The sequence below is a fragment of the Rhinatrema bivittatum genome, chromosome 1, assembly GCF_901001135.1.
Source record: "Rhinatrema bivittatum chromosome 1, aRhiBiv1.1, whole genome shotgun sequence".
Lineage (NCBI taxonomy): Eukaryota > Metazoa > Chordata > Amphibia > Gymnophiona > Rhinatrematidae > Rhinatrema > Rhinatrema bivittatum.
The window spans coordinates 621,600,190-621,622,794 of NC_042615.1; the positions used below are offsets into that span (position 1 = coordinate 621,600,190).

Consider the following 22,605-nt stretch of genomic DNA (forward strand, 5'->3'; position numbering starts at 1 on the left):
CATTATAGCTGAGGCATGCGTCTAATGCACGCTCAACCTAGGTGCCCAAATATTATGCATCAACACTTACGAACACACAGCTAGGCACCCGCCTAGGTGCCCAAAAAATAAGCAAACAAAAAACTTAAGCGCACAGTACCACTTGTGCGCAAAGGCAAGCGTGTGACCACTATGGTGTCGCTTAATATGGATGCACAGACTACAAGGCCCAACTGTGCATCCAAAAACGGCGCACAACCTGGACGCACATGCTGGATCAACAATCCTGTAGAGTGCAGCCTTAGAAAGTGCGCGAAATGCCATTGTGGCCTACCACATGGTGTGCAGCAAAAAGCCTCAGAGTGGGGCCTAGCCTAAGAGGCTGTTCCACCTGCGGGGCGGAACAAACGTTGAACCAGCACACAGAGTATGGAGACTGGGGAGGAGCAAGCCCTGCAAAACAAAATCTTTCCTCCTAAGTCTCTGTATAATTTTTTTTTTAAAACTACCAGAGCTCAGCCTTACCTGGCTGAGTTTAGAGTCTGTCTCCGGCTGTGAGGGGAGAGCGCATGTTCCATCACTACCGCGATCAGCTTCCTGCACTCACTGCCTTTCAGCTGCTCAAGCAGCTAAGGCCATGCCAGCTGAAAAAGCAGCTAATGGACCAAGGTACTCGACTTAGGGACCATGGCTATCACCTCAGGAATTTTCAACTGTAGGAGGGACCATTTGGTATCACCACAGGAGAACGGGGTGAATTTACTTCCTTAATTCTCCTTTTCTTTAAAATGAAGCAATCCCTAGTGGGGAGATGCATGTCCATTAACTGCTGGAGACAGATAATATTAGCAGGCTGTCACTGCAGGGATATATACATACTGAGAGGTCAGTTTGCTCTGCTACATCTGCTGGTAGAGGTACATAAACCCTGATTCATCTGACTGGACGCTAAGAAACTTCTGCTTTCCTCTTGTTGGTGGGAAGGAGGGGGGGTTAGGATCATGCTAAATTTGGTTTGGTGTGTCATCAGGATTGGGCAAAGTCAAAATGTGTGCTCCGAAATTAAAAAAAAAAAAAAAAAAAGGTTGAGAAGATTGATCCAAAAAATAGATCTACTGTATTTGTTACTCATTCCCAAGGATAAGCCATGGCTTTCCCAAATCTACCTGGCTAGTAATTGTTTATGGACTTTTCCTCCAGGAATTTATCCCACTACATATCAGATATATTGATTTATTTTACATTTTTATATTTAGGTTTTATTAAATATGAGCTTATGTTCAGAACATTTTCTTTTAATGCCTGTAAGATTTCCTGGTGGAAGGCTTCTGGGACTCAATCAAGACATGGGACATACCATCCGAGAGCTGCAGAGACTGAACATCCACGCCGTGAAGGCCAGGACCCGGAGATTCGGGTGGCGCAGGGTGCTCTGGTTCTGCTATATGAGGTTGGGTACTGTCCCCAGCGAGATAGGCACACACATGGACAGGTCCTGGAGGAGAGGGAACCACACCTGCCTTGGCCAGGAGGGTGCCACTAGGATCATGGTCCTTCCGTCCTCTTGGAGCTTCAGCAGAGTCCTCAAGAGGAGCGGGATAAGGGGGTACGTGTACAGGAGATCCCGCCCCCAGTGAAGGGAGAAGGCATCGCAGGCTAGATGGCCCTTCCCTGGTAACAGGGAGCAGAATCTGCTCACCTTGTGTTTGAGAAGGAAAGCAAATAAGTCCATGTCCGGCGCACCCCAGCAGCAGAACAAGCCAGCCGCCACTGCAGGGTTCAGGGACCACTCGTGTGGCTGGAAGGACCGACTGAGGCAGTCCGTCAATGTGTTGAGGTGACTCGGCAGGTAGGTGGCCTGCAGAGACATCCCCCTGGAGAGGGCCCACTCCCAGACCTGCACTGCCTCCTGACAGAGGAGGAACGAGCCCGTGCCGCCCAGCTTGTTGATGTACCACATCACCACCTGGTTGTCCGTCCTGATCAGGATTTGGATGACAACTGATCTTGGAAGGCCCACAGGGCATACCGGATTGCCCACAGCTCCAGGAAGTTTATCTGGCATCAAACTTTGGCTGCAGTCCAGAGGCCCTGAGTACGTAGGCTGTCCATGTGGGCCCCCCACCCCTGAGGTGAGGCATCAGGGTCACCTGGGGAGACGCTGGTTGAAAAGGGAGCCCGCTCTCCAAATTGGGGAGGACTTCCCACCAGGCCAGGGAGAGTCGGAGGGGATCTGAGACCTTGCTTGGAGCCTCTAGATCCTGGGATGCTTGCCGTCACTGGGACCATAAGGCCCACTGAGGGTACCTCATGTGGAGGCGGGCAAAGGGGGTTACATGGACGGAAGCCACCATGTGACCCAGCAGGCAGAGCAGGAGGCGGGCTGGCACCCTCTTGCTGTTGCGAGTCCTTGGGCAGGAAAGCTTTCGCTTGTGCTGTGTCCAACCTGGCACCTATGAAGTCAAGCTATGGAGACTGACAGAGGTGCGGCTTGGGGAAGAAGATGACAAAACCCACCGTATGCTGGGTCTGAACAGTTAGGGCCAGCGCTTGCAAGACCCCGGAGCGGAAGTTGCTCCTGATTAGCCAATCGTCCAAATATGGAAAGACATGGACCGAGTGGCGCCTGAGGTAGGGAGCCACCACTGCCAAGCATTTGGTGAAGACGTGTGCGGCCGATGCCAGCCCAAAGGGCAGCACTTTGTACTGAATATATGCCTTCCCCACCAGAAAGTGGAGGTACTTTCTGTGGTTGGGGACAATCTCAATGTGTGCATAAGCCTCCTTCAGGATGAGGAAGTAAAACTAATCTCCTCTTCGGAGGAGCGGGATCAGTGTGCCTAGAGAGACCATTCTGAATTTTTCTTTTACGAGAAACTTGTTTAGCGCCCTGAGTCGAGAATGGGGCGCATGCCACCATTCCGCTTCGGAATGAGGAAGTACCTTGAGTAGAAGCTGTGGCCCTGCTGTTCATGGGGAACCAGTTCTACTGTGCCCGCCGCAAGGAGGGCGGAGAGTACCGATTTAAGGACGACCTGATGGGCGGCCAAACCCCACGATGGACATGGGGGACCGGTCCCTGGGAGTCTGCTGAAATTCAGGCAGTAGCCCTGGTGGACGATGGAGAGGACCCATCGGTCCGTCGTGATCGCCTCCTAGTGGTGGGCAAAGCAAAGGAGCCTGCTGTCGACAGGGAGATCGAAGGCCAGGGGAACCGGTGTCTGGCTTGTGCTCCCTCGCCGCCAGTTAAAAAGCTCGTAGATGGGGCCTGCTGGGGGGGGGGCTGGTTGGGTCCTTGGAGCCTGTTGTTGCCGGCTGTGACCCCTGGAACTGGTCCGAGGCAAGCGAGCACGGGCAGCTGGAGGATAGCATTTCCTCAGCTGGTAAAAAGGCTTGTGAGATCCTGGCCTGGAGGGTATCCTGGTGGAGGAGCTGAGGGGCTGGCAGAGAGTTGCTGGATAGGAACTGCCAAGATTTCTTTGGGAGCATCGATTAATTGGAGAACCTCCAGCATCTTGTGACGGGTATCCTCCTCAGAAAGGAGCTGGAAGGGGATGGCTTCTGCCATTGCCCTTACAAAGCCCATAAACGACAGGTCTTTGGGCAGAGAATGACGATGCTTCTCTGGAGGGGAAGGCTCCAAGACAGGGTCGTCTGAGAACTCAGAGGATGAGTCCCTAGAGTCAATGCTCCCACGGGTCATAAGGACCTTCTACCTTACTGGGGTCTGGGTGCTGAAGGTGAGGGTCAAGAGAGACATTTGGCCTGAGCCCCGAGAGCACCAAAGGCCATGGGGGCACAGACAGCACCGATAGAACCCTGGCAATGAGGGGGGTATCAGCCGTGGCAAGCTGTGAGAAATCGGCGGCGGCTCAGGGAACCCAATGATCGGGATCGCTCCTGATGAAGGGCATCTGTGGCCGCTGAGGCATTGAAAGCCTCTCAGGCACCGGCTGTGTCGGTAGGGTGCCGAGAAGGATGTCCAGACACTCTAGCAGAGGTGCTATCATCAGTGGCAGAGACTCGAGCACTGGTGTGGGGGCCAGTGGCACCGGCAGCTCAATGCTTTGTAGCACTTTGAGCACCGCCGATTGCATCCTGAGGTCCAACTCCTCCTGGAAGTCTTGAGTGGTCAGGACTGATGGAGAGGGACGAGGCATTGCCGACGATTTCGGGGTCCCGAAGAGCTTCTCAATTTTATCACACAAATGGCACCCACGGACCTTGTGTGGATCCATTATGGATATGGTCCGCGGGCAATGGGGGGCACCGTCGAAAACCGGATGCCGTTGAAAAAGGGCCGGCGTGTGGTCGATGGCCGACGGACACCATAGTGTAGAGGGTCGGGAATCTATCACGAAGAACGAAAAAATAGCCAAAAAAGGGGTACCTACCGAGATGGGAGGGCACTGACTGCGAAGGGGGACCTGACGAGGATAAACATCAAAACAATTTCGAAGGAGTTTGGAGCTCCACAACCGCAAGGGAACTGCACCACGGAAAAGAGACTGAAGGGGGACCTCGTGTGGATGCGCGGATAGCGGCAGGCTGAGCATGCTCAGTCTGCCAGTCAAAGTTTCTAGAAACTTTGACTGAAGTTTTCCGTGCCAGGCTCCATCGGATGATGTCACCCACATGTGAGGATACTATCCTGCTTGATCTAGGAGAATCATGGTCATCAATAAGGGTGACACCTGATGGCTGGATTTAGAGCCCATGATAAAGGGTCCTGGAAGTTGCACTAGTCCTGGCCTCAGGACTGTTGCTGCAATGTCCAGACTAGAATCAGTGGAATGGTCTATTAAAATGAGGTAAAAATCCCCCAGCTAATTGTGAATGAAGGCTCGTGCCATCAGAAGGAAGAGGAACTACCGCTCCCAACTCCTCCAAATAGGGGAGGCTGCATCAGGGAGTTAACTTTCAGCTTCCATGGTCTCAATTAGATGAATTATAGGGTTACCTTTATGCTTCTATAGTTTCAATTTGATGGTGTGTTGTCCATACAACAGATACTCATCCATGGCTTATGCCTACAAATACACTTGGGGGGTAGGGGGGGGATCAGGGGCCACATTTTACTTCTGTGTTTTGGGGAAGGGAGGGCCGGGGGTATCACTATTGCTGCGCAGGTCTTTAAAAGTTTTTTTTACATTTTGGGGGAGTTGGGGCTGTCTCCACTGGTGGCCAAGGGTTGAGATGGGGGTCAGCATTGACCCCTGCTCAACCTCCTCATTAGCTGAAATTTTGTTTTTTGGCTTTTGGCCCTTTAAGGCGATGGTTGTCCCATAAGGTTGGGGCCACCATCGCGTTAAAGGGCCGCTTGCCACATTATTTTGTCCCGCAGTGTTTGGCTGCGAGACAAAAGAATTCACCATACAGCTGTGATGCTTTTTTGGGGATGGGGCCCCACTATCACAGTGGGACCCCTCCTGTGATAAAACATCATGGCTTAGTGCACCCAGAGGACATGGTGTTAAAGGCTATGGGACCATAAGCTTTCATTTACAGCTACCCAATACTTTACACCCCCATTTTTACCCTTCCCTCCCATGTAACCCAGCTATCACAGTGACAGTCTTTGGCTCTTAGCAATAGACTGCGACTTTTCACCAGAATCCCGTGTGCATGTATTCTGAGCCTAGTGAATGTTTTCATGAAATGACTGGGACCTCCTACTCCCAAGGGCTGTGCATGTTCTTTCTACAGTCACCTCTTCAAACCCAGCTTTAAGGGCAAGAGTCACATGTGGAAATTACCTCTTAGGCATCTGATTGATCTCAATATGAGGATAGTTTGAGTTATGCTGAACCAGGGTCTCCTTTTGACCAAATTGTGTGCAAACACTAATATCAGCTATGTTCCATCAAATGCTAAAACATGTAAATATTTTCAGTCCTAGTAAATTTAAAATATGGGAAAGTTAGGTGCATGTTTACCTTGAAGAAAGTTTTCACTGCTGTTATATCAATGAAGGAAAAAAATCACCACTGACACACAATACAGTTTAATTCTGAGAATATTTCCCTGGAAAAATGCATTCAGCATATAGATGGCAAGTAAATATGAAAGTCACAAAATTACTGACATTTAATCAATTTGCTTGCTTGCAGATGCAAAAATCAGATGTATATTTACTTGGTGAAAATGACTTTCAATTCAAAATTATGTCTATCAGTAGCATGTTGCTACTGATAGACATAGTATGTTGCTCTCAAGAAATGAGGGCAACAGAGAAAGAAGCAGAAACAATAGATTTGATGCTGTTGAGGAACATAGGTATTATTGCTTCTTTAGATGACTGTTTCAGCACCAAGTACCTGCTTCAATGGAAAGCAAACTTAAGACACATGACCCCAACAAAAACACATCTTAATTACACAAGTACTGTTCAAAGCCTGGTCAAATTTAAAACTAACACTGGGAATCCTCTTTACTGCAAGCTAGTATCATAAATCTCTTAACATCTGCAGGCAATGCATTGAATTCTGAGTCAAGATCAATCAAATTTGATCTTCAGTTCTGTAGAATTCACCCAGAAAGAATGGGATATTTCATTAATGGAATGGTTAATTAAAAATGCTAACAGCTGTACACAAACGTTTTACCAATGCCAGTCCTACTGTACTGGAATACATTTTGCTTTTAATGGCTTGAATTGTATGAAAGCTTTTTTTTTTTAGTAACAACTAAGTAGTCAATGCTTTAATTGATAAGCATAGAAAACAAGCTTTCTTCAGGCTATGCAGACCAATGAGGGTAAAATGATCTGCTACAAATACATTTTTTTTCAAATTCAAAATTATTATATATTTTAATAGTACAAGGAAAAAATATGGTATATAGGAAGGAGCATGGAAAAATGATTAAAGAAAAACACCAATATTTTATAAGTAAAACACAAACTGAAGTTTACATATGGTAATAATTTATTCTGAAATGTTCATTTAGTTTCTGTTGAGACATCATGTCTCATTAATAAAAGATCAGCCATCTCACCTCAAATACCAGAATATACAACAAGTTACAGCATAGCAAAATTCTACCTACCTTCAGAAAAATCTATTCCAGGTAAAATAAGCTTGTTCAAAGTTTTACAGTTACACATTTTCATTTTTTGCAGAGCACAAACAAAATAGTGTACATTGTTACACCAGAGCTATGCACATCATGTGACCACAGAAATGTTATTCCTTACTTCATAAAGTAACCACCAGTTCTGTTCATGCAAAAAAAAAAAAAAATATATGCAAGCCAGGAAAGCTTGTTCAGTGGGAAACATTACTGTGAATTTCACAGTTATATGATTAATTACAGGGTTAGATGGATTCATATGTAACTAAAACAGTATCTTTTTTGCATAAGTAATACCAATTTCCCTGATGTAGTTTAGAAATTATTGATACAGCAATATAAATGAATCTTGTGTACTGTATTTTAAGACTAGTGAAATGTAAAGGATCATGGTAGAGGATGCCAATTAAATACATGTAAAACACTTTACAAATATACTTGCTTTACCGGTTTTATTCCAAACTATCAACCAAATGTCCATTCCATATATTCACCAGTGAAGACAATGTATCCTATCAAATATGGCTTCCATAACAAGAACCATCTACAAGAATCAATCTATTTACAAACATCTTGTTAAGTTTCAATTAACTCAAAATTTGTACATAACAGTTGCAAATACATTAGGTTTTGTAATGCATCATTCAAGTTCTTTTAAACAGAGGTCACTAGGTATGACCCAGAATGTCTTTTAGGACTCTGTGTTCCATTGGACTCTGTGGTTTCAGTTTTTGATTCTCGTTTCTTTGTTGAGTTAGTAACTGGTGTTGGTATCTGTGATGGCCGACCTGAGCTACTATCCACACTGCTCTTCCTAGGACTTGGATTGTAGTTGAAAGGAGTCACTCTTGCAGCAACTGCACCACTAGGTGAGCTGTGTTTGCTTGAGCTGCTGGAGCTGAATGGAGTACGGTCAGCAACAGAATTTTCATTGGTTTCTGGTGCAAGAGGTTGATTATTCATAACAGATTTTATCTCAGTTCCCTTCTGTCTGGAATATCCGCCTGAATTAATAAATTCAAGCGATTTTCTAAACCAACTGGACGAAAAGGTAGATTTCCATTTCCATTTCCTGCATTTTGTTTTCCCTGAATGTCTTTTAACTCTTTATCATCTATTTTCTGTTCTGATACATTGTCAATAACTGGGGGAGTATTTCCCGTAGGTGACTTTCCTGATCTTGGGTTATTAATAGGGCAGTCCTCAATCCTTACCCACACATCTTCTGTTTTAGAAACAGCTGGTGCCATCTGGAAAACTAAATTCTTTGAGTCAGCACTATTTGAGGCACCAGAGCAACAATTCTGAGGAAGATTATTCATTACTTGGGGAATTTCATTTTCTTTTATCTTTCTCCAAGTCCCTTTTGCATGTGCTTGACTCTCTTTTGTTTGCTTGTGTCCTGGAAAAGAACTTGCATGCTGCTTTTCATCTTCACTTTTTGCTTTTTCACTTGATTCTGAAGAAGCTGATAGAATTGATGATGAACTTCCAGTTCTTCTCCAAGTGCTAACACGAGGAAGTGATGACGAATGCTTACTGTGTTCTCGCTTCCATGTTCCTGATCGATTGATTGGTAGCCTAGATGGGCTCTCTGAATGAGAGCGAGTGATATCATGGCGCTTTAATGGTCTTTCATCACTATAATCTATAGAAGGGTTCAAATTAGGTGGTAATTTACGCCAACCTCCTGCCTGGATAGATGAATGAGTGGATAAAGACATATCAGGAAGTGATGGACTTAAAACTGGTGTCTGTATTTGAGATCTTGTGGGAGAGTCAGCTCTGGAAGAGGAAGACAGTGATTCAAATGAAGCAGATTCTTCTAACTTCCTCCTTAGTGTTGGGCTTGGGGCTTCTTTAATGAAAGTGGACTGGCGCACTAAAGTGGGTCTTTCTGATCGATCAGATTCACTTCCACTGGATTTTGTTGAAGACATCCTGGATAGCTCCACCTTTTTACTGGAACTAGTGCTACTGAGGCTTTGGTTTAATCCCTTAGAAGCAGATTCACTTCTTGGAATACCACTAGCAGTCTTGGGTAAACCAGTTTGCTTTGCTAGGTTTTGCTGGCTTAATTGTCTTCCTGGGGATGCATATGATATTCTCCCTGAGCCTGAAGACTTAGTTGAAGTTATACTAGGGGATGATGTCCTTGGCAATTGAGACAGTTTGTTAGGAGGGGTTATTCCATTTCTTCCTGGAGAAATTGAGTTTTGACCTGGAGATTGCATTGGTCTGCTTAATGGCTGTTGAGTAGGTCTAGAGGGAGTAGAATCTCTAGATCCTGACCTAGAAGGCCCTTTACTTGAACCTCCTGGTGTAGATGGTTGCCTGGTCACTGAACTTGGCTCTGATTTCACAGTTTTAATTCCTCTTGGAGAACTGGTGGAATTTTGGTTTTCATTGGGGTTTTTGGAAACTGTGTTTTTTGGTGGTGGCGTTTTTTTTGAAACTGGACTTGTACTTGGTGAACTGTTTCGAACTCCTGGAATATGAATCATTGTCCTACCACGGGAAATAGAAGGCATATTTGTTTGTTGTGGTTGCTTTAACTGGCTTGAAACATCAGAATTAGAACGAGATTTTCCTGTAATCATACTTTTATATACTTTCTTTCCTCCTTTAATGCTCTTGGTACTTTCTGACTCTGCTTTATTTTCCAGAATACTCTTTTCCCCTGGCTTCAAGATCCTTGGACCTTTATTGCTAGTAAATGTTTTCTCTTCTTGGTCTGGTGTTAAATGAAATGGAGATCCTAAAGAAATTCCAGACTTTAGTGAAAGGATTGAATCTGAGTCTGATGAACCCTGTCTTGAAAGTGATGCAGCAGCAGCAGCAGCTGCTTGATGTAAACTACTAACTATGGAGTTTGCACCTTCTTGAATTGCTTTCCAATCAAAGTTCTCTGAATCAGGTGAAAAAGCATGCTCTGAATCTGGGCTATGTAAATCTCTTAAATCCAGTATCAGATTTGGTTCCTCTGCTAATATACCATCCATACATTTGAAATTGTTCTTTTCATTTTCCCCCTTAGCTCTTGTTGGCTTTTTTGTCTTAGGCATAGCAGAACTGATACATTCCTGCAAAAGGTCGTCTTCAGAGTCAATACTTAAAGAACTAAGGGAACTGTTTCTAGAGAAACATACAGGTGTATCTTCAACATGAAAGGATTTAGGAGCATAACCTGAAATTTGCGGTCTACTTGTTATCTGTGGATCCAGGTGTTCAGTTATTTTTTCAGGCTCTGTTTCTTTATTGTTGTTTTCTTGGTCAATATCACTGAGAGAGCTTAGGGATGAGTTACGAGAAAAACAAACAGGAGTATTTTCAATGGCAAAATTCTGCACCTTTTCATCAGTAGCTGCTCCTCTATCATGGATTTCTTTAGATTGTGGAAAAGATTTTTGCTTCAGTGTCAAAGTTTTAGGTTGTCCTTTACCTGTGGGGTGTTTCTGACTAGGTTGTGTCCTACCTGTTGATTGCTGAATTGAAGAAGACTGTTCTATGTTCTCATTAGCTTCAGCACCAGTTTCCTTAACTTGTTTTCCTTTTCTTAATTCCACTTTTTCTCTTGAAAGGTCAACATCATCATCATCAAATTCTAGAGAACTTAAGGAGTCATTCCGTGAGAAACAATAAGGTGTACCCTCAATCGGTGTATAATGATGTGGAGAATCAAGTGCAAAGCTTCCTCGTACACGTTCTTCATTATTTAGAAGTTTTTCCTGAACATCTTTATTTTTAAGGTTTTGCTTCTTGGAATCTTTATTAAGATCTGAGTAAGGCCTTTCACATCCAAAACTGTTCTTTGTCTCTATGTTTTTTTTTGTACGTGCTCTGTACTCAGTACTTTGGGGCATTGGTTTTACTGGGGATGTTGGCTTCTTTCTTTCATTCTCTTGTGGATTTTTACTATTTCCAGATAAAGAAACAGAACCATGTTGAATCTGATCCATTATCTTTTTGACCCTATAAGGTTTGTGACTTTTCCCTTTCGGCATGGCAGAATGAATGCACTCTGCAAGAATGTCACCTTCTTCTGTTTTATTATCCAGTCCTGGCACAGTAACAGATGAATTATTTCTTGTATCTGTATCATCTGTATTTCTGCCTTCTGTAGGAATGGTATCTCTGTTTTCAAACTGACCAGACTGATGTCCCATTTTAACATTTTCTGCATTTGCAGATTCGTTTGGTGGTGATTCTATTGTAAGATCACTTAGTGATGTAGCAGTTGAAAAGTTTATTGGTGTGCCTTCAACACAATACACCCGTGGCATATCATCTGAATGAGTAAAGCTAACATGTTTTTGAGACTGCAGTCTGTTTTGTGAGGGAAGTAGTTTATAAACTGGCAGTTGGCTTGGTTTCCTAGCTACAGGTGGAGGTATTTTTGAAGCAGAGGTTTGTGAAGGTTTCTTGTTTTTTCTTGAAGATTGTGTAGGCATAGCTGAAATGATACATTCTTCCAGAATGTCAATATCATCATCATCCGAGTCATCCAGAATGTCTTTTTCAGGTTCAGAAGGCTTCTCTACCTTTTTCTCTTGGAAATAGTTTTTGTCTTCAGTCTTTTCAGAATCTATTTCACTTCCATGGTCATGCTCATGCACAGGAGGCATAATCCTCAGTTCTATATCCTTCTGTATATATGGTTCATCAAGACTGAGCGCACTCAAACTTGATGCACAAGAAAACCCATCAGGTGTACTTTCAGTAGCAAAGTGCAACAGCGTATCAGTATCAGGAAGCACTTGAACTCTCTGAACTGCTGCATTTATAGTGGATCGTTTTGGGCCAGACTCTCTTTTCTCAGCAATATTAGGCACTTTATTTTTAGTTGTATCTTTCTTTATCTGGAGAGCTTGAGGAGGTGGTGGTGTTTTACTTCTACTTGGTGGCATTGTTTGTCCAGGGCTATCTGGAAGGTCACTGGGACTTATAATACCACTTACCATTCCACTCAAAGGCTCACTCTGAACAGAGCTAGCAATTGAATGACTCTCAAAACTATCTAATGAACTTACAGATGTACATCGGCTAAACATTAGTGGAGTGTCCTGAGCATAATGTTCTGGAGGGCTTTTAGGAGTCTGAGCACCACTTTTTGATGGTGTCTTGGCACCAGAGGAAAATTCAACAGCTTTGTGTCTGGATGAATCATTGGGAGATAAACTAGATGTCTGCAGTCTATTTACCTTAGTTCGAATATGCTGCGATGCTGATCGAGTTTCATTTGTGTTTTCATTATTTATGGTTTCACTATTTTCTTTCATCTCTGCTATTTGAAGAGTGCTGCCAGTATCTGTAACACATGTGACCTGATCACGTCCTATTTCATCTTCAGCTGATGACAATGACGATAAAGAACTACATCTGGAAAAACATATTGGCGTGTCTTCTACACAATATGTCTGCATGGTTTCTTGGTTAATGGAAGGAGCTTTGCAAGATGATTGTTTCTGGGTCTGTCCTCCTCTACTCTGTGCTGAGCTTGGATGAAGTTGTTTTGGTCTGTTGGACCTAGTTGAAGGGGTGGAAGTAGTCCCATTACTTGAGGAGATGATATCTGCTGATTTGTTTTGTGCTGATGAAAGTTTTGAGAAAGTAAAAGATGGCTTCTGTGATGATGAAGGAACATCTGCTGAATATTTCAGGCTGTAATCAATAGGCTGATCTATATGGTGCTTATCTTCAGTATATTCAGTGCTGTAATTGGTTTGTCTATCATCTTCATCTTCATGTTGTTCTTCTTCGGAATAACGCTCACTGTAGTTGGTTGGCTTATCATCATCATAATCATCAACTTGGCACAGGGTCTGATTAACCTGATTCAATCCATGATTAGTGCCTCCTCTACTTTGCTCTGCATTATTAGGCCCTCTTGACCTATAAGGAGACACACATTCTGATGGTCCAAAATGTGCCTGGAACTTCATACATTTTTCATCACTACCTTCATTGTATACTGGGTAAGTTGCATTTTGACTTCTCGATTGTCTCTGTTCATTTTGTTTTATTTCATCTTCTATTACATGTTTGGGCCTTGCCCATCTTTCATTTTGTGTGGGGCTCTGTCTTCCGGAGTTCAACTGTTCATCAGAATATTTAAGACTATAATTTATTGGTGTATCTAGCTCTGCATCATTGTCATCCATATGATTTGCATTGTGTATTTTGTGGGCTAGGTCTGCTGGATATTGTCCATAACTACAAAATTTACTTTCATCATCTTCAGAGTATGATTCAATAGAAGGTTTCATTTGACCTCGTTTACCATAGCCATCACTACTACTGACACTATTCAAGCTATCATTTGAAGCTCTCTTATATTCAATCTTTGCATAAGGTATAGGACAAGTCCTACTTGGATTTTCAGCTTTTGTGAAGCTGTAAGTGTTTGAGTGAGAGTGGGTAGTAGAGGTCCTTCTTAGAGCAGTCCTTTCTTCTGTTAAACAGTGCATTTCTGTTGTGGATCCAGAACTTCTGTTTTCTTGGGGGATATGCATACTTGACACCTCTTCTATAACCTTGGCAATTTGAACAGCAGAAGACGGCATCTGAATTCCAATTCGTTTGGAAGTATTTCCAGCATTTTCAGGTGCAGGGTGATAGCCACTCATTGCCACTGCTCGCTCTCTGTCCAAACTTCTGTCCTTTTCTGACCTAGAGCTTTCTTGATTTCCTCTAGTGGAAGATGAAGAGCCAGACAACATTGTAGTGTTTAAATATGATGAAAGTACTGTCACGTTACCAGTATTAAAACTCTCTGGTCTGCCAATGCTTTCTTCATGTCGACTTGAATCTAAAACATACTCACTGTACAGATTTTGCTTGTGTCGCTGCTTATTACGATGAGATGTTTTGGGGCTTAAATTATCAATGTTGTCAAAAGTCTCTGATAAATGCTGAGCATCAAGTTCTGCTTCTAGTGCTTTTTGCTTCCTAACATGAAGGGATGGCAAGCTTGAACCTGGGGACATAATATTGGCATCTTTATACTTTGCAGGTCTATTTGCCATCAAATTTCTCAAAGCTGCAGCACTGCCCATGGCTATCATTTTGTGCTTTGAATGAATGAGGTTTTTGAGCATGCTGACTGCTCCCATATCCCACAGTGCTTCTTGATCCTTTGTATTTCGTGCAGATAGGTTCCAGAGTGTCCCACAAGCATTACTGACAATTGTCAAGCTATGAGATTTTAAGTGCTGTAACAACGTTTGTAGACAGTTGTTCTCTCTCAATATTTGCCTGTAAATTGAAATACAAAGAAACAATTATTATAAATCCTTGCACTTTTTCAAATATTTTAACTGACTTTTTAATTCAATTAAGCATTTTATATGTTAAAACAGTAAGAAGCTGATTATTCAAATGATAATAGGAAACAAGTAAGGAGGAGAGAGTTAGGCAGAGTAGTCTAGATGATCTAAATTGCCTCAATTTACTTCTGGAAGAACAATGAAGGTAAAAAATGTGTATTGTTTAGTCAAAGTACAAGGGTTCCTTAAAAATAAAATTCCCCTCAAGACATACTTTTCACTTGTAATGTTTCACGTTCAACAATACATAATTGCTACTTCAAACACTATCATTATCATTTAACTGTTCCCATAATACACTGACTTTCCCAAGTGACATTTGTGCTCTACATGCAGTCCTGTCTCTGCATTTATTAACAATCACACCTTCAAGCCATTCTTAAATGTTCAGCATAGCTGTTTACAATACAGCAAGATAGCCCTGTGGACAGAGATTAGTAAACTATGCAGTAAGGAGCATCTAACAGTAGTTCGCTACAGATTACTAACGCTGCCCTCCTGGCGGGGTCAGCACTACAGATAGCTAACTCCTCCCTTCTGGAGGAGCAGATCATGACAGATTGCTACTCCTCCTCCTTTCAAGAGAAAAGCAGAACAGTTGCTACTCCATCCTCCCGGCGGGGTGAGTGACAGCAGAGTGCCGACTCCTCCCCCCTGGAGGAGGAGAGCGCTAACACTAAGAAGGAGGAAAGCTCCTTTTTCCAGAGTTCCTACACCATGGGGGTAGATTTTCAAAGGCTATGCGCATAACCCGAGAAAATCTGCCCTTGCGCGCGCCAAGCCTATTTTGCATAAGCTTGGCGGAGCTCGCAAGCCCCGGGACACGCATATGTCCTGGGGCTTGCAAAAAGGGGCGGGGAGTGGGCGGTCCAGGGCAGTCCAAGGGCGTGGTCGGAGCCTCCAGTTTCAGCGGCCATTTGCCACTGTGCCCGGGATGGCGGGCCGGCCATCGACCAGCGCAACTTAACCAACAAAGGTAAGGGGGAGGTTCTAGGTAGGGCTGGGGGGCGGGTTAGGTAGGGGAAGGTGGGGGAAGGTGGAGGGAACGGAGAAAGGCTGCGCGGCATGTTATAAAATCGGGTGTAGATTTGTTCGCGCCGGGTTGCGCGAACAAATCTACGCCTGCGCGCACCTTTTAAAATTTGGCCCCATATGTATTTCCGGTGGATGATTTGGAGGAATATTCAATAGGTATAAGACTGTACCTTTTCTTTATTATGCAGAGGAGCCACGTGTCCAAAATTATACTGGGCCAACAGTCTATGTAAAATCTCAACCTGCCTCCAAAAGGCAGGTCCTTTGGAATGCATACTGCGATCTGAGCGATATTCTCTGCAATTCAGTCAAAACCCTGTCCCATGTTTTGGCTGAGATGCTGGGTGTGGTTTTGGGGCCCTCTGCTGCCTGGGATGAGGACCCTGCTGCTGACTGGATAGAGGGGGCAAAGGAAAGATATTCTCCCCAATTTATTTATTTATTTAGCATTTATATATACCGAAATTCATGTAGCAGAGTTACAAATCAATTCGGTTTACATATTAACATTAACTTGCATGTAAGAATGCTGTTACATATAACAAGGATAATATAACTTGGAACAAATAAACTGGGAGGCTGTTATTACCATATAAATGAACAATAAAACGAGTGGTATTTTGGGAAACCGGCAAGACATAGTGTCCTTGAAACATCTAAAACAAGAACAGATGGTGATCGGAAACTAGACAGTCTGCAAGAAGATCAGCTGCTAATGCTAATTGGAGAGACGGTGTTGGAGTATTCTGAGGAAGACATAATAACTAAGGAAGGCAAAGAGTGGTGGTAGATTATTGGCCTAGATTGAAAGCTTGCTCGAACAGCCAAGTTTTGAGTCTCTTTTTGAAGGTGATTGGGCATAGTTCCTGTCGGAGTGCAGCGGGTAACGAGTTCCATTGTTGTGGGCCTGCTTTGGACAGAGTTCGTTTATTTAAAGTGGATTTGATGGCTGGGGCAATGAGGGTATTCCTGTAAGCTGTTCTCACTGGTCTATTGGGAATAAGAATTCGAAGAGGGATGTTGAGTTCCAGTGGGATGAGCTTGTGGATATGTTTGTGAATGATGGTGAGTATTTTGTAAGAGATTCTGAACTTGATCGGGAGCCAGTGCAGATTTTTTAAAATGGGGGTAATATGGTCTCTTTTGTTGGTTTTTGTAAGTATCCTGGCTGTGGCGTTTTGGAGGATCTGTAGTGGTTTTAAAGTGTTAGCTGGGAGTCCGAGTAGCAGGGAGTTGCAGTAGTCTATTTTCGAGAAGATGATAGACTGTAGGACTGCACGATAGTCTTGGAAGTGTAGAAGCGGTCTGAGCCTTTTTAGGACTTGCAATTTGAAGAAACCTTCCTTTGTGGTATTATTGATAAATTTCTTGAGGTTGAGTTGATTGTCCATTATGACTCCAAGGTTTCTGACTTGAGAAGAGAAGGGTGTTTGTCTTGTAGTGGTGGTGTTAGTTATTGTCTGGTTGCCGTCTTGGGTGATAAGGAGTATTTCTGTTTTATTGGAATTGAGGATCAAATTGAGGCTCGTGAGTAGGTTGTTGATAGATTGTAAGCAGCTGTTCCAGAATTCTAGTGATTTTTGCAAGGATTCGGTCACCGGAATAAATAATTTGTACATCATCTGCGTAGATGTAATGGGTTAGGTTTAGTTTGGAAAGGAGCTGACAGAGTGGTAGAAGATAAATGTTGAAGAGGGTTGGGGATAATGAGGATCCTTGCGGAACTCCCATGGATGCATGGACGGGGTGTGATTCGTTATTGTTGACTTTGACCTTGTAGGATCTGTTGAATAGAAATGACTTGAACCAGTTCAGAGCCGTGCCTTTGATTCCAATGTCGGATAGCCTATCCAGTAGTGTTAGGTGGTTGACGGTATCAAATGCAGCAGAAAGATCAAGGAGAATGAGTAGACTGGTTTGTTTTTTTTTCAAGATTTAGTAGGATAGTGTCTGTTAAGGAGATTAGGAGAGATTCTGTACTACGAGCTTTTCGGAAGCCGAACTGATAGGCGGATAGAATATTGTTGTCTTCGAGGTACTCTGAAAGTTGTTTGTTAACTATTTTTTCTAAAATTTTGGAAATGAAGGGGAGATTAGCGATCGGACGATAGCTGGCAGGGTCATCTGGGGATAAGTTTGGCTTTTTTAGAAGTGGTTTTAGAATAGCGAGTTTCAGTGGATCGGGGACTAGTCCTTGCATTAGGGAGCAGTTTATGATGTTTGAGATAGGTTTGGCGATGGTTTTTGAACTGGCGATTAGTAGATTTGTAGGTATAGCATCTGAGGGGTGAGATGCCGGTTTGATTTTCTTAAGGATTGATTCGATCTCAAGTGAAGAAGTCAGTTCGAAGGATTCAAGACTCGTGTTCAGATGAATATGTGTTGAATAGGATGACGGAGGAAGGGTGGCGTTGTTGGTGTTTAATGGTTTGATCAGATCGGTGATTTTTTTCTTGAAAAATGTGGCTAGTTCTGAGGCTTTGCTGGCTGCTTGATCATCCGGGATGGAAATGGGTGATTTGGGGAGGGATGAGACGATATTGAAAAGTGCTTTAGGGTTGAATATGAAATGGTGAATTTTTTGGGAGACAAAGTCTCTTTTTGTTTGTAGAATGGATATTCTGTAACGTTGCATGAGTGATTTGAAAGCCCCCAGGTTGGAAGCTGAAGGGTTTTTTCACCATAAGCGTTCCAGCCGTCTTAGTTCTTGTTTAAGGGTTTTAAGTTGTGGGGTGTACCAAGGTTTCCTGTTGTTCGATTTTGTATGGTTACTTTTGGAAGTTAGAGGGCACATGAGGTCTGCTACTTTCTTGGTTATTTTAGTCCAGGATGTTGTGGCAGAGGTAGCATCTGTGAAGTCTAGGTGTTCTAGAGCAGAAGAGAGATGTGGGCTAAGGGTTTCAGGATTGCATAATTTCCTGAATTGGTAAGTGGTTTTTTGTGATGGTAGGGTGATGGGTTGGGAGTGCTTTAGAGTTATGGATACCAGCATGTGGTCTTGACCATGGTACTGGGGAGCAAGTCGTAGATGATGCAGGGGTAAAGCTTTCATTTATGAAAATTAAGTCCAGTGTGTGGCCTGCTTTGTGAGTTGGGCCTTTAATAATTTGTTTGAAACCCATGTGATTAAGAGTGGTTAAGAAGGATTGGCAACTGGAGGTTTGTGGAGTTTTATCCACATGGAGGTTGAAATCTCCCATTATTATAGCGGGTGCATCCGAGTTGATATGTTTGGCTAGTAATTCAATGAGCGGTGATGGGTCCGATTCCAAGTTTCCTGGTGGGGCATAAATGAGGCCAATTTGGAGTGATTTAGATTTGAATATAGCTAGTTCAAGGGTGGTGGATGAGTTCGAGATCTTTAGAGAAAGCCCCAGTTGTTTTTTGGCTGCTAGAAGGAGACCGCCGCCTCTTTTTTTGGTCTTGGAATGGAAAAGAAGTCGTATTCGTGTGAGGGGAGTTGGTTTATTAGTGCTGTGTCTTCGGGTTTCATCCATGTTTCTGTGATTGCAAATATGTCTGGTTTTGAGTCTGTTAGGTAGTCATCAAGGAGATGTGTTTTTTTTGAGAGAGATTGCGCATTGATAAGGGTAAGGGATAAAAGTGTGAGGCCCAACAGTTGGTTTAATGGCGATGTCATGATAGGAATAATTCTTTTTTGGATGAGATTTGGTATGGTAGGGTTTTTTATGAAGTGTCTCTTTTGGTTATAAATGATTGGAACAGTGAATGTGTACATGGTAACTAATTTGTTTGTATGAGAGTTTGTACTGATTGCTGGTGTGGTTTGAGTAGTGATTGTTGTCGAAGTTGTCACCCAGCTTGTGCTATGTAGTCTGTTTCAGTCTGATTCGGTGTTTGTTGTAGTTTGGTGTTTGGTTGCAGTCTGAGTCGGTGATTGTGGTTCCTGGAGGAAATTGCAAAGTCAGGCGCGAGATGGGGTCAGGGCTTTCCTCAGGTGCTGCACGAAGGGGCGCACAAAGGGGCGGGCCCCTTTGTCGCGCACCTTCGGCGTGCGATGCTCGGTGCGCGGCGCCGGCAGTAGCTGAAACTTTAAAGGCCCGGTAGGGACAGCCTGATTGGCTGTTTGAAGAGTCCCTGATTGGCCGGGTGAAGATCGGGGCGGAGCACAGCTGCAGACGGAGGAGGCTCGACGAGGGACGAGGTGAGCCGTGTGGTCGGCCAGGTGGACCCGCTGGGGTAAGCGTTTTAAATCTAGGCCTTGACAAATGTATCCTCTGTGCACTACTTGGAAACCTCTTAGTTGAGGAGGGTGGATCTGGAGAGGCAGCGGAAAGGTTTATTTATTTGTGTTTTTCTATACCGGCATTCACGGAAGTTCGTATCATGCCGGTTTACATAAAACAAGGGGTGAGCAATACATTATAACGTACATAACTATAACAAGAGAGTATACTTTACAATTTAAAACAAGTGCATAGAAAAATAAGTTACAATAAACAGGAATGAATCTAACTGGGAGAAGAACAAGAGGAAAGATAGAGGTTTAACAAGAAGTAGAACGTTGCAGTAATTGGTAAAGTCTGGATCAGTTTAAAGGATTATGATCAGTCTTGCTGCATTTGAAGGAAGAGAATCAGTAAGGCTTTCTTGAACAGCCATTTTTTAAGTCTTTTCCTGAAGGTTGGAAGACATGGTTCTTGTCGTAATTCTAAGGGGATTGAGTTCCATAGTGGAGGACCTGCTGTGGAGAAGGCCCGATCTCTCAATGTTATATGTTGGGTGGTATTGGTGTGTGGTACCTGTAGATATTCTCTGTACGCTTCTCTAATGGGTCTGTTGGAGGAGTTCTTAAGTGTTGCTCAATAGTCTTTGATTTGAGCCAATGCTTCTTTGTCCTTATCGCTGAATAGATTCTCTCCTTTGCAGGGTACATCTTCCCTAGCATCAGATCAATGGTCTGAGACCCATTGCCAAGTTAATCTGCATGCACCAATCCCCACTGCAGAGAATCTCAATGCTATCTTGAAAACATCAAAGGTCGATCTGACAATGTGTTTTCCAGACTCCACACTGCTGTCCTGTGATGAAGTTCTCACGCTGCTCTTGAGGGAGCTGCTCCCCTTATCTTCTTCAAAATGCCCCACAAATACTGGGCTATAAAGAGATGGTAGGACATTATACGGGCACTGAAACACTTTAGTGTCTAAGATCAGAGATTCCTTCCACAGAGGCATCAAGTAATGGGTCTTGGACCTTCTGACTCTCAAGAGTGGATTTGACCACCACAGATTGGTGGGGCAGCTGCTGCTTTTCAAATCCTGGCGCCTTCTGGACCTGATATAATCACATCATGAGAGGCTTCTAGGAAAAGTAAAAAGTAATGGGGTAGGTGGCAATGTCCTTTCGTGGATCACAAACTGGCTAAAAGACAGGAAACAAAGAGTAGGATTAAATGGACAATTTTCTCAGTGGAAGGGAGTGGGCAGTGGAGTGCCTCAGGGATCTGTATTGGGACCCGTACTTTTCAATCAACCTATTAAACGAAGGTTGACCGACGTGCCGCAAATGCGCAGTAGAGAGCAGCTCTACCGCGCATGCGAGCACGTCGGTCACAGTGTGCCTCTTAAAAATAAAAATGGCGCTGTAGGAGCGGCGGCCCGAAGACCCGGAGCGGCGGCGGCACCGGCCCGAAGACCCGGAACGGCGGCCCGAAGACCCGGAGCGGCGGCACCGGCCCGAAGACCCGGAGCGACAGGAGCGGCGGCCCGAAGACCCGGAGCGGCGGCCCGAAGGCCCGGAGCGGCGGCCCGAAGACCCGGAGCGGCGGCGGCACCGCCCCGAAGACCCGGAGCGGCAGGAGCGGCGGCCCGAAGACCCGGAGCGGCGGCGGCATGCGCGCGAGGGAGGGACAGACTTCCTTCCTTCCGTCTGTCCCTCCCTCGCGCGCATGCCGCCGCCGCTCCGGGTCTTCGGGCCGCCGCTCCTGCCGCTCCGGGTCTTCGGGCCGGTGCCGCCGCTCCCGCCGCTCCGGGTCTTCGGGCCGCTGCTCCGGGTCTTCGGGGGAGATCGACTGAGGGGAGGAGGGAGGGGGGAGAGAGGAGTGACTGGAGGGAGGGGGGAGAGAGGAGTGACTGGGGGGAGGGGGGAGAGAGGAGTGACTGAGGGGGGGAGGGAGGGAGGAGTGACTGAGGGGAGGGGGGAGAGAGGAGTGACTGACTGAGGGGGGGAGGGAGGAGTGACTGGGGGGAGGGGGAGGGAGGAGTGACTGAGGGGAGTGACTGGGGGAGGGGGAGATAGGAGTGACTGAGGGAGGGAGGAGGGAGGAGGGGGGAGTGACTGAGGGGAGGAGGGAGGGGGGGAGAGAGAGGAGTGACTGAGGGGAGAGGGGAGAGAGTGGGGGAGGTGGGAGGGAGAATGAGGGGGAAGGAAATGATCCAAAAAAAATGTTAATGTAGCCCGTTTTAACGGGCTTAACGGCTTGTATATTTATAAATGATCTGGAAAGAAATATGACAAGTGAAGTAATCAAATTTGCAGAAGATACAAAATTGTTCAGAGTAGTTACATCACAAGCAGATTGTGATAAATTGCAGGAAGACCTTCTGAGACTAGAGAATTGGGCATCCAAATGGCTGATGAAATTTAATGTGGATAAAGGTGATGCATATAGCGAAAAATAACCCATGTTATAGTTATACAATGTTAAGTTCCATATTAGGAGCTACCACCCAAGAAAGAGATCTAGGCGTCATAGTGGATAACACATTGAAATAATCGGTTTAATATGCTACGGCAGTCAAAAAAGCAAACAGAATGTTGGGAATTATTAGAAAGGGAATAGTGAATAAAACAGAAAATGTCACAATGCCTTTGTATCACTCCATGGTGAGACTGCACCTTGAATACTGTGTACAATTCTAGTCACTGCATCTCAAAAAAAGATATAATTGCGATGGAGAAGGTACAGAGAAGGGCTACCAAAATGATAGGGGGAATGGAACAGCTCCCCTATGAGGAAAGACTAAAGAGGTTAGGACTTTTCAGCTTGGAGAAGAGATGGCTGAGGGGAGATATGATAGAGGTGTTTAAAATCATGAGAGGTCTAGAACGGGTTAATGTGAATCAGTTATTTACTCTTTCAGATAATAGAAAGACTAGGGGGCACTCCTTGAAGTTAGCATGTGGAACATTTAAAACTAATCGGAGAAAGTTCTTTTTCACTCAATGCACA

At 44.4% G+C, this 22,605-nt stretch overlaps 1 protein-coding gene across 1 annotated transcript in view; it reads right to left on the reverse strand.

The window, feature by feature from the left end:
* Positions 1 to 6,882: 6,882 nt before the first annotated feature.
* The window catches only part of LOC115073295 (adenomatous polyposis coli protein-like), a 459,579-nt gene continuing 443,856 nt past the window's right edge, over positions 6,883 to 22,605 (reverse strand). Inside the window, 2 exon segments of the mRNA XM_029571606.1 lie at positions 6,883 to 8,039; positions 8,042 to 14,304. Coding sequence (XP_029427466.1) covers positions 7,705 to 8,039; positions 8,042 to 14,304 — 6,598 coding nt within the window. The 3' untranslated portion in view covers positions 6,883 to 7,704.